This window comes from Cucurbita pepo, chromosome 11, assembly GCF_057944985.1.
Source record: "Cucurbita pepo subsp. pepo isolate OVF chromosome 11, ASM5794498v1, whole genome shotgun sequence".
NCBI classification, from domain to species: Eukaryota; Viridiplantae; Streptophyta; class Magnoliopsida; order Cucurbitales; family Cucurbitaceae; genus Cucurbita; species Cucurbita pepo.
The window spans coordinates 545,138-557,541 of NC_141808.1; the positions used below are offsets into that span (position 1 = coordinate 545,138).

General features: G+C 37.7%; 2 protein-coding genes across 2 annotated transcripts; both read right to left on the reverse strand.

Annotated features, from left to right (window-relative positions):
- Window positions 1-3,448: 3,448 nt before the first annotated feature.
- On the reverse strand, window positions 3,449-5,481 carry LOC111804800 (uncharacterized). The gene is made up of 5 exons (XM_023689592.2): window positions 5,076-5,481; window positions 4,878-5,005; window positions 4,686-4,798; window positions 3,897-4,082; window positions 3,449-3,616 (listed from the first exon to the last, which is right to left on the reverse strand). Exons 1-5 carry the CDS (start codon window positions 5,399-5,401, stop codon window positions 3,587-3,589), a joined length of 783 nt encoding a protein of 260 aa, XP_023545360.2. The 5' UTR covers window positions 5,402-5,481; the 3' UTR covers window positions 3,449-3,586.
- Window positions 5,482-6,200: 719 nt separating this feature from the next.
- On the reverse strand, window positions 6,201-9,376 carry LOC111806015 (growth-regulating factor 1). The gene is made up of 4 exons (XM_023691334.2): window positions 8,732-9,376; window positions 8,058-8,288; window positions 7,586-7,967; window positions 6,201-7,263 (listed from the first exon to the last, which is right to left on the reverse strand). The coding sequence occupies exons 1-4, from the start codon at window positions 9,174-9,176 to the stop codon at window positions 6,375-6,377; spliced, it is 1,947 nt and encodes a 648-aa protein (XP_023547102.2). The 5' UTR covers window positions 9,177-9,376; the 3' UTR covers window positions 6,201-6,374.
- Between the last annotated feature and the right edge of the window lie 3,028 nt (window positions 9,377-12,404).

Consider the following 12,404-nt stretch of genomic DNA (forward strand, 5'->3'; position numbering starts at 1 on the left):
GAATGGATTGAGTATAATTCTTATCAATTCCCACTTCAACCAACATGCTCTTGTTTTAAAACTTTCTCTATTCACTGCCCTTTCTCTGAATATCCATACAAAAACAAGACTGTTTTTGTTGGGCCCAGAAATCAGAACACAATTTCCATGCATATTCCAAAGCATTTGACATAACTCCAAATGCAAAAGAGCTGGCCATTCAAGAATTCAGAACAATCCTTGTCCCCTTTTCTTTCAACAACTAAACAACCATTTTAATCAACGCAGGTTATTTTCATGTCAATTATCGTTAAACAATGTTTGTTTTGATTATCGTCTAAACAACTAAACAATGTTCGTTTCATGGCGTAGAAATGAAGGACACTGGGTGTTGTAGGGTCATGAGCAGTTGGATGATATGAATAGTTATACTGAAACCAAAGAGTGGGTCCTGCCAAATAGCTAACCAAGTCACTAAATAGTGTATTCATGAAATATGGTATAGTTTTATTTTATGTTTTCAGATTCACAGTATCAAATGAAAAAAAAAAAAAAATTAAAACTTTTCATGTAATATAAGAAAGGAGGAGGAGTGCGGTGGATTGTCAGTGTGACCACAGCTGGTGTTAGCCAGCGATGTGATGTTCAATTTGTAAGTCACAAAAAGACACAATTCCAAGCTCGCTCATGTCCAACTAAAATTTGAGTAAAGTTACGAAATGTATAAATTCAACCTATTTCGAAACATTTTTTATAAAAGTGTAGTTAAAACTTGAAGAAAGGCATTAAAGGTAAAACTAAAAAATGATATTATCTAATGGAAAGACGTGTAAAGACATGAGACTTATGCTTATGCTTGAAACGGATAAGGTAAGAATATTGAATTGGGGTGACGTGGAGAAGAGATAATAGGGGAAGAAAATTGGAAAAGGGAGAAGAGAGCAAATAGTAGTTAATATAAATATAAAAAAAGGGGGAGGAACAAAAAAGAGAAAGGGTGTGGTGAAGAAAATCACCGGATGATGGGTACTGAACAGAGAAGGACATCTAGCTGTTACCCTCTGCAACTCTCTTTCTCTCTCTTACTCTCTCTTTCTCTCTCTAAGATGAATAAATTTTTGAAGATCTTTCATATTTAACATCTTCTATTTGTCACTGTCCTACTCTCTCTCTACCTAAATATGTATAGCTATAGCATCCCTCTGAAACCCTAAGCCCCCTTCTCACCCTCCAATGACATGTCATATTTATCTCTTCAAATCCCTCTCTCTTCTTTTCTTCAAGTTTTTTTTTTTTTTTTTTTAATGAATTTTTTTTTTTATTGTATGAAAACAACAAACAACGTCCCAAAGCAAAGCAAAGAACGAAACAGGGGGTTGGTTTAGCTTAAACACGTAGAGACGACTCTCTGAAACAAAACAAAATTCAAAGCATACGTCTCTTTCGTAGACACAGAGGTGGACGCTGGTTTTACTTTTTACTTTTACTTTTCACCAATTATTATTATTATTATTATTATTATTATTATTATTATTATTATTATTATTATTATTATTATTATTATTATTATCATCATCATCACCATTTTTCGTTGCTTCTTTGGTTTTAAAATGGAAGAGAGGCATGAAGAAAGCTTAGCTTTTTATGGAATTTAAGTTAATTCTTTTTTGACCAAAGAATAACCAAAATATTTTACTAAATTAAGCCCGCCTTTGTTTGTGGGTTTTTGGAAATGGGTGATATTCGTTTGGTCAGTGGGGGTATCTGCGAGACCAACCCTAAAACTCTTCGTTTTCAGAAACCTTTTCTTTTTTATTTATTTATTTATTTTTTTTTTCTTTCTTTCCTGCCTGCTAATTTGTCATTCGGATCTCGGCCAAGATTTAGTGAGGTTTTTTTTATTGTGTGTGGGTCAGGTGCAGGGGATCTAAGGGTGCGGCCTTGTGACTGAGGGACCACGCACAGATTGAGGGTAATGTGGTCATATTCAAATAATTACGTGATCATAGCCACATGATGCTTCTTCTTCTTCTTCATATCATCATGATGGTGATGATGCAATGGTCAACGGTGATTGGAATACAAATGGAAAATAAAAATGGAAAAATGATTGAAAAGGGTAAATGCCAGATTTTGGCGGAGCGATGAGACAGCTTTGGGCTATGGATAATACAGTGTTTTTTTTTATTTTTTTAAATTTTGTTTGACAGAAATATTAGTCTGAGGCTGCGGCTGCGGCTACAGACAGCTTAAACGGAACCAGTCCCTCCTCCCCTATCTTTTCCAGTCACGTCATTTCAAAATACCTAAATCAATTTACCATCTTACATTTTTTACCTCTTTACAACTCACCACCCTAACACATAAGAATAAACCCAGACAATTTTGCTGACGGTGGATTATACTTCGATCTAACTAAATGGGCCTTAGAGAAAAGGGACGACAATTCGAAATACTGCCTGGTGGGCCTTGTGAAGGCCCAACTCACGCGTAGAGGCCGTCCAAAAAACGCCTGTCAATTCAACGAGAGATGTAAACTAAACAGGCCAGGCCCAAACCCATTCAAAGTTAAACGGCCCAATTTCGAGAAAAGACATGGCCCTGTTTCTCGAAACACAGCCCAGTCGAACTAGCCTTACATCTAATGCTATTGTGTAACCATGTTTTAAACTTGCAGTAGCATAAAACACAAGGCAAGTTTAGGAATAACCTTACGTTAATGACTAATCTAAAGCAATAGGCTATGTTATCTACTAATTTCAACCCATTAAAAGATGCAGAAATGTAATAAATCAAAGAGATAAATTGACAAGCATACAGACAACCATAATCTAAAATAAATCGCAATCGAAATCAATTTATTTAATCAAGAGGTCTAAATTCATAGTTGAAGAGTGGGAGATTGTCACATTATCACAAATAATAATAATGAGAATATTAAAAGATGAAATTAATCTGAACCTAACAATTTTAAAACATTAAAATTTGTGGTCATGCTATGTGATATCTAAATAAGAGGTGGTGATTCACACATTTGTCACAGTCAAAACCCACACATGGAGCATTTTTCACAAGAACAATACACTGAGAAAATTGGCCAATCATCTAAAATTGACAAGTCGCACTCACAAGAGCTCCAGAATTATATTCACCACTACTCCAACAAAAGGGCTCATCCATAAGAAGTTTCTACTGTTATATATTCAACATCTAGCATGCTCTTTCACTCTTATTACCTTCCAATCATGAAATTTATATTTTCAGACAATGACTATAACTTGAACATATGAAGAGGAGAGGTTGAACTGCAAAAATGCAAGGCAGAAAATGGTTTACCAGAAAAATTATGTGCCTTCCTCGTTTGGCTTCATTCTCAAGAGAATTGAGTAATCTAAAGGTCGTTAGACAACAAAGAGAGCTCACTATTGATTATCGAACTTTCCTTGTATGAACAAAGTAAGTCAGAGGATACATAAATCAACAAAACTTGGATTAGAGAATTACACATTTTGTTCACAAGTAGAGGGACTCTTACCAGTTAGTTAGTTTATAAGGTCCCTTTAAAGAAAAAAAATATGATACAAGCAAATGGGATGTTTTTCCCTCATCACCACCTTCTCACCAATGATGTCAACAACTGCACAACATAACTTCTGTTAGGATTATGTAACCGAAAGCAATTGACATGGATAACAAAACATCAAGAGTAAACAAGTAAAATGAGAATGCAAGTCCGGGAAGAAAATGAAAATGAATCATTTTTTAAGATTGTCATATCAATTGTATTCAGAGACGATGAACATTTTACCGAGAGTCGTTCAGCTGTGATTATCCAACTCATCATAGTATCTAGTTAAAGATAGAAATAACCGGTTTGCAAAGAAGCATTCATGACAAGGAATGGCATAAATAGGCACCTCAAATAGTTCAAATGGGTTGCCACGCCGATAGACATCACTCTTCTTGCTGTTGTCGACAGGAAAAACTTTATACAGTATTGCTCTCCATCCAATGAGCAAAACAGCCGTGCTTCCCATCGTCACTCCTATGAAGTTATATGGCGGAAGATGGCCAGATGTTGCTACCCGAACTAGTAGACCTAGCTGCAGTAGGCATACAAAGCAAAGTGATCTTCTGTGCTGATGGTAAGAACCAAGCTCTATCTATAATGCCCACACTTCAGATTCCATAGGACAAACGGGGTACAATGGTCACGATATCGTTATCTATAATGAGTTAAGAACGCGAAAGGCAACCAAAGATCACATGAACACCATAAATAAGAAAACACAAATTTGCTTGTGATGGCGGCCTTAGTTCAATGGTATTTTCATGTGAACAATTCAACTCTAGCCTTTAGTGGTAAAAATGAAGGAACCCATTATTTTTCAGCAAACAAAGATTTAGTTCAAGTATTTGGGAGTGCTACTTTAGACAAAAGTTCTTCAATCAAAAACATTTTTGTAAAAAGTGTATAATGATAAATTATATTGATGCTTGTTTCTATATTTTTAAAGGTGGCTTTTTCAGTGTTTACAATCTATCACTTGGCAAACCCAAAAGTTGTGGTGTTATTCAGATAAGAACTGAAGCTGGCCTTTCCAACAAGAATTCTAATTCGGGAGTAACCAAACTAAAACCAGTTCAACTTTGGAATTCAGAACTAAGATGCACTGAACAAACACAATTAAGGCTGATAAACTTACTGGAATTCCCAAAGCCCATGATTTGGAAGCGGCAATAACAGCCTTGGAATAACCATTCATCCCACGACCATCCTCTCCATAACCACCGAGAAAGTAAGCACTCAGAAACCAACCTATAATAATCCATTCATCAAGGGAAGGAAAAAACCAATGAAGATTGAACATCAAATTTTGGCATAGGAACAATCATACCAGCAATAAAAGGGTCCGCCGTGCGTACTGTCTCGAAATCAAAAACAGGGAAACCATGGGTGAATCTTCCAATTGAGGAGAACAAAAGCAAGGCCAATACATCTCCACCAGCCAGCAGAGCCACGCGGCTGAAGAACCACAGAACAATAAGCAAAATTCACAATAAATTTTATCAATCTAAGGAATCGTCAAAATTACCCCCATTTGCTCAAACGAGACGACGTATTGGGCTTATCGAACTGAATAACTCCTTCCAACGGAACACTCTCATCGCCGACGAAAACCGTTTGGTCAGTAGGAAAAGGAGGCGGACTTGGAGAGTTGGAAACAGCCTGTTTCGTCGAATCGACGGTTCCTTCGGCTTTGGAAAGTGTGATATTAAGAGGTTTCGCAGGATTTCTTCTAGGAATAAACTTAGAGCGCCGGAAAGGATTAGGGTTAGAGAATTTGAGAGAGGGAAGCGTGGTTAGGGAGAACTTTCTGGCCGGTAAAACGCCGGCCGGAGATTGGCTCAGTGGCAACATTTTCCCTCTGCCTCGCCTTCACCGTCGCCAGTACTCTTGTGACTTCTATTATCCAAAAGATCACAAAATTTGACCGAGCCTTTCTATGTATTTTATGGACTCTTTAATGGACAAATTTTTTCCCGCAAAATTAATTATTTTTTATTGGTATTTTTTTAAATTAATAACAAAATTAAGGTATTTATATAAATTAGTATTAAAAAAAAAAAAAAAAAAAAAAAGAAGTAATATGTGCTAATTTAATGGTGTTAGGACATAGTTCTGTCCGAATTCAATTTTATTCAAATAAATTTTTTAAAAATAAAATAAAATAATTAAATTGAAATTATGGACGGCGTGGTTGGAGATGAAGAGTTTGATATTATCCCTCCACCTCACCATATTCATTTCCTTTTCGTATCATTTCTTTTTAACCTTTTATGAACAAACAATATAAAGAAATAAAAAATTAATGGTAAAATAGGAAATAATTTGGGTGGGTGTGAATGTTGAATGATGAAAGTCCCATAATGGATGAAAGTCTCATGTACCCATTTAAGAAATGATTCAATGTACCCATTTAAGAAATGATTGTGAATGTTGGATGTAAGAAATAATTGTGAATGTTGGATGATGAAAGTCCCGTGATGGATGAAAGTCTCATGTACCCATTTAAGAAATGATCCTGAATTTTCCATTGATACGAGGTCTTTTAGGAAGTCCAAAGTAAAATTACTAGTGTTTATCCTCAAAGCGAACAATATCATGTGGTGGAGGGAGGAGGAATGATGTTCCAATAGCAGAGAGTAGGAAGAGAAGGTGATGAAATGATGAGGGCATTGATACCCCTCAAGAAGAGCGGGCGAAAGAAACGAACACCAAAAAAGTTTCAGAAAACAGAAAATAAACATGGCTGACAAACTATTATGGAAGGCCTGCTGTTGCAGCACATACAAACATTTATAACTTAAAACATTCTTCTTCGGCCTTCCTCTCAAACACTAGGCAAAGAAGAAGAAGAATTCACAAAACGATCGCTGCACTGGCTGCTGCCTCCTCCTCCTCCTCCTTCATGAGTCTTGTTGTTCTCTATTCTTGGGCTGCTCCCTGTGCTGCTGTTTGAGAATGAACCAAATGCCGTCTTCTGGAGAACCCCGGTGGGGGACGACCCTAGCGATGGACTGTTGTTGTCCCACCCTTCTGTCATCAGGTTGAGTATCGACGAGCTCTTCAATTCCCCGCCGATGTTGTTTGTGCTATGAAGAACCTCTCCGAGGGGACCGCCCATGGAGCTCTCCCACGAGATGGGGATCCAATTTGCCTGCCTGTTGTTTGGTTCATCCATTACATTCCCCACTCCCAATCCCATTTGAAGAGGGTCCATCTCCTGCAACGACTTCAAGGGTGAAAGAGTGACTTTCTCGTTTGCTGGGGATGAAGTTGAGGATCTGAAATCCGATGTAGCCATTGGGATGGATATAGATAACTGAGTCCTGTCGGATTGCAAATCCAGATTCGAGTTAGACCAAGAAACTGAAGAGCTGTCAGATTGGTTCTTGGGCCAATTGTTGAAGAACTGACGAAGAGAATGTTGGGTTTCGGCTGCCTCTTGAGTACTACTGATGCCCTCTGACGGATTGTAACCTCTGTAGTTCATCAAAGAAGAGGCCTTTTGCGACTGATTCAGGAGGAAATTGGAAGAAACAAGCCCAAACTCTGCTCTCGTAGATTCTTCAAAAGGGTTCTGCTGTTTCTGAACTGCAAACGGAAGCTGCTTGGGTTGTTGTTTCATTTCAATCGAAGGAGACAGCACAGAAAAACCAGATGTGGTAGGTGTGTCATGCAACGCAATGCTACCATTCTCTTTGTTTGTTATTAACATTCTGCAACACAAAAATGAGGCCTTTGCAGACTTAGCAATGAAAAATGTACCAAAATATCGAAATAATCTAACAAATCTCTCCTCTTTCTCTTAAAATTGTTTCAATTCTAAATATCCAAGGAACGATTAAACATCAAGTATCAAAAAAACTGAAGACGGGGCACACAAAGGCCCTGGCTGATCATGAAAGCTACTGAAACCAAAATAGAATTTTCAATCAATGATTAAAGATTGGGGTTTGATTCGTTTAGTAATGGGGATCATGACAGATTCTGGAACATTTGTGACGCAAAATGGAAAGGGGATAGTAACGGAGTTTTTACCTGTTGATTTGAGCAGTGGTGGAGGGAGGAGGGTGAGACTCAGCGCATTGGAGATTCTTGAAGTGTTGGTCAGCAAAGGAGAGGGTGTTGGAGGAAGCATTGCTGGGAACCGCCGCAGCAGAAGCTGAAGAAGAAATCAGCTTAGTGGCGTTGGCGGCGGTGGTAATATTGGAAGCTCTGGCAACAGAGTGGGAGTGGCCAGCTTGGCTTTCCACAGGCTTTCTTGAACGATGGCGGCCTCTGTTCATATGCCGTTCACAGTACTTCTGATCGGCAACAGCGTCTCTAGAGCACCGCCATTTCTTTCCGTCGGTTCGACGACACCTTCCCGGTTCAGGATCACTATTATTCGAAAACCCCATATTGAAAGATCCCCATCCCACTAAAACAAACAAAAACATACAAACATAAGCCTAAAAATTAAAAAGCCCAACTTTAACAAGATCCATTGAAATGAAAAGGGGATACTCACCGGCGCCGGGTCGGAGAAATCCAGCGGAATAGGCCGAGAAGCCAGCAGATTCGAGGGCCTTTCTGATGGGAATAAGCAAATTAGAAGGAACAGGGACATTAGCAGTAATGTATTTGTAGATCAAAGCCTGGTGTTCGAGCTCCATCCATTGGGATGGAGTGAACGGAGCTCTAACACCTATAAAACCACTGCCGTTCATGCTTCCGCCGTTCAAACCCCCATAATTGCAGCCTGTGGAAACATTGAATCAACACAACCCAAATATTTCATAAAACGAAACGAAGCGGAAATTGAAACATGTCAACAATACTTGGGGGTTGGGGGAGACAATATTCGTTGGTACACTGAGTTGATGTGTGGGGAAAATAGAAAAGGAAAATAAGGACCTTTCTGTTGTTAGTAACAGCACCCACCCCTTATTTACAACAAATTCCTTTTTCCTTAGACTCTGCTGTACTATAGAAGGGTTTTTTTTTTTTTTTTTTTTTTTTTTAAACGTCCATCAAACAGAAGACGAATTGGTGGGGGGGAAAACAAATTAAAAGAAGGCAAACCCAAGAGATAAAAGAAAGTTTTGAACTTTTTAGGAGGAACTGAAAGAGAAGGGCTGGTCGGAGTGAAAGACCCAAAAAAACAGCGTGGGAATTGAGAGAGGAGTAAGAGATAGAAAGTACCTGCATTTCTTGGGGCGGAGGAATGGTAGAAATTGGGGGAAACACGGGAGAGAGAGGAGGTCTTGTCGGGAGGAAAAGGGTCTGTTTTGGGAGATGAAAAACAGAGCATTTGGTGAGGGTGTTGGTGAGAATCGGAGAGAAAGAACGGGGAATTAGATCTGAGCAAAGAAGCCACCTGTCGGTGGGGAAAAAGCAATCCTTTAGTGGAAGAAGAAGAAGAGGACAAGTCATCATAAGTTTTGGGCAGTTTTGAGCTTCTCAAGTCTTCATCTTCCGCTGCAGCACCACTGCCAGATCGCTCCTGCTTCTGTAGAAATCCAACACCAGATTCGTACCATTTCTGCTTCGTTTCAGGATCTGAAGAAGCAAGAGAAGAGAACCCCGATGTGTCGTGTGATGAACCCACCACCACCACCCCATCTAAACCCACAACTCCAAAATCCATACCAAAAACACAGCAAAACAAGGAAAAAAAAAAAGCCCCCAAATCTGCTAAACCTCTGAACACGGCGAACTGGACATTGATTCTATTGTTTGTCTACAAAAAGACAGCGACCTCATAAGCTTCAAGTTTGAAGGAGGCACATTTCAATACACTCCAGGGTTTTAAGCTTTAAAGAACTCACTACCACACTACCAGACCAGCCCGGGTTTTATTTTAGTTTTTAAGACAAGGGGATGATTTTTTCTTTTTCTTTTATTTTTATTTGGAGAAAATAAACTAAAATAATTGGAGAGAGAGGGAGAGGGGAATGAGAGTACGACAAACATGATGAGCAATACTTCCTAAGTTTCTCAAACTACAATAAAGTCAGCCAAACAAAATGATAAAAGCGTTATTTCATGGGTATAACCAAATATTAATTTTCCTTTTATTTTGGTTTTAATCAATTTTTCCCTTACTCTTTTGGGCAACACAAACAATAAAACTCCTTAATTACTTTTACACCTAATCTACTCCCTGCTCCTTCACATCAACATTAATCATTAATTAATTATTAAATCCACTAATCATCCCTCATTATTCTACTCCTAAACAATATATATATATATTAAAATCAAAGTATGTAAATACTGAGACACTCAAATTTGATATATTAAAATTCTGTTTTTTATTATTTGGGAATTAATTGACGAAAAGGGTAGAAGCGTAATTTGGAGAGGAAGATAATAGGGGAAGGGAGAGGACAAGGGTAGAAGCGTAATTTGGAGGAGAAGAGAACAAAATCTGTCGTTATCCGAATACGAACAGGGTTGAAAATAAATAAATAAAAATATGTTAAAATAATAAATTTGAATTTGAATAAAAAGAAAGATGGTTAAAAAGGGGTGCGGATGAGGTTGCCTTGCAAAGCCCGCTAGTGTAGTAAATGGCAACAAGTTTTTTATTTTTTTTATTTTTTTATTTTACATTTTTCTCTCTCTTCTCTAAATCTTCAAATGGGCTTACAACTGTGGTGGGCTGCATCAAACCACCACGTGACCTTCCTCCATGGTCCACACCCCTGGCCCTAATTCTCATTTTCCACTTTTACCCTCGTATCAATTCTCCTCTAACTATTCCTTATAAGAACTTGTTCAATTTGGTCATTATCTTCTCCAACCAAAGTTTTCTGTTCTTGGAAACATTAGTAATAAATATATATATTTTTTATAAGAACTATTCGAACTAATAAGAGATTCGAACCTCTATTTTCTTTAAGCGATGTATTTAAATACTTAAAAAGATACAAAATTTTCACACCCATTTAGAATTTAATTGTGTTTTTTGACCCGTCTAAGTTGCGAATTTGATATTGAGCTTTTGTGTTTAGAGTGCATGTGGGAGAATATTTGGGTAAGCCGTGGTGGAGGTGGTGTGCCACTTGAAGTAGCTTCAAGATTGGGATTGCTTTCCTTGGCTTTGCTCCATTTCTTCCATTTTTTTAAACTTCCAATCACATGCTCTTTCTTCTTCTTCTTTTATACACATACATTAAGAATGTTTTTGTTTTAAATTATTATTTTTTTAAAGTAATACTGCATCAATATTTGAGCTCCCAATATTTTATTGCCAACTTGGATTATTAGAAAAGTTAAATGAAAGTCCAAACATGCATATACAACCAAAATAATTGATATTTATTTGAAATCCCACCCTATGTCACACCCCATAACCAATAGTTGTATGACATGACATGACCCTACAAATAAGGGATAGGGAACTTTGATCCTTCATGTCACCCTAATGCCCAACTTTTGCATAGTCGACCTACACTCTTCCACAGCACCCCCTAACTTGGCTCCCCTCATCTTCCTCGTTGTGCCCTATATATCCCTTTTGGGAGACAGCCCTCATTCTCTCAATGCCTTCAATTTATTATATTCCCTCGGTTTTACTGTAATAGAAGTTCATCAAATGTACGAAAAGTTCAATGACCGATGCCTCTAACTTTAAGGTAAGATTTCTCATAAGTTTCAAATTTTGAGATATAGATCTCACGTTGATTGGAGAACGTAGCGAAACATTCTCTATAAGGGTGTAGAAACTCATCTCTAACATACACATTTTAAAAGTCGTGAGGTTAATGGTCATACGTAACGAGTTAAAGCGCACAATATCTACTAGCGGTGGTCTTGTGCTGTTATAAATAGTATCAGGTCATTGGGCGGTTGTTCTAGCAAGAACACTAGGTCTAACCTTGGACAATTACAAATGGTATTAGAGCTAGACATCGAACGGTGTGTTAGTGATGACACTATGTAGATCTGGTCTTGGACAGTTACAAATGAGATCAAATCCAGACATCAGGCGGTGTGCTAGTGAGAACACTAGGTTTGAGTATTGGGTTGTTGCAAATGGTATCAAAGCCAGACACCGGACAGTGTGTTAGTAATGATGCTAGGTCTCCAAGAGGATGGATCGTGAGATTTTACATCGAGTTGGAGTGGGAAATAAAACATTCCTCATTAAAGATATAGAAACATCTCGCTAACAGACACGTTTTAAAAATCGTAGGGCTGATAAGAGGAAAACGAAACATTACTTGTAAATACGTGAAACCTTTTCCTAAAACACGCATTTTAAAAATCATAAGACCGAGTGATAGAGTGAATGTTTATTAGTTGTTTTGGACCAAAAAATGCAAACACAAGAAAAACGCAAGAGTAATAGTAATAATAAAAGCAAAGGATATGGTTGCCACTCAATTTGCAGACAAGCCCCTCCTTTGCATTAACTCCGTAATTAAAATTCTGGTGGGCCCTTTTTTAATTGGCATCACCCGTTGCTGCATGCTTTGTTTTTCATACTTAACTATTATCTACCCTATGTCCATATATATATAATATTCTATATTTCATTTACACTCCCTGCCTTAAATTCCACTGCTAACATGTTCCACTTTTCCACTGCTAATAAAAACAACGGAGCTGAATGTAATGTAATATAAGCACCCTTCCCTAAGGATATATTAAATACATATAAATGTAATATGTAAAATAAACAAACAAAATGGTTTATTGTATATGGAACAACAAAACAAAGGTAATACAAAAGAGAAAGCGATTGTATGGCATGGGGGAGCATGCTATTGTATTACCACCTATTTATTATTTATTTTTATTATTATTTGTATTCTACCTTCTTCAACGCCGCCTTCCCTCCGCTCCAAAATCAGCTCTCTTTCACTAC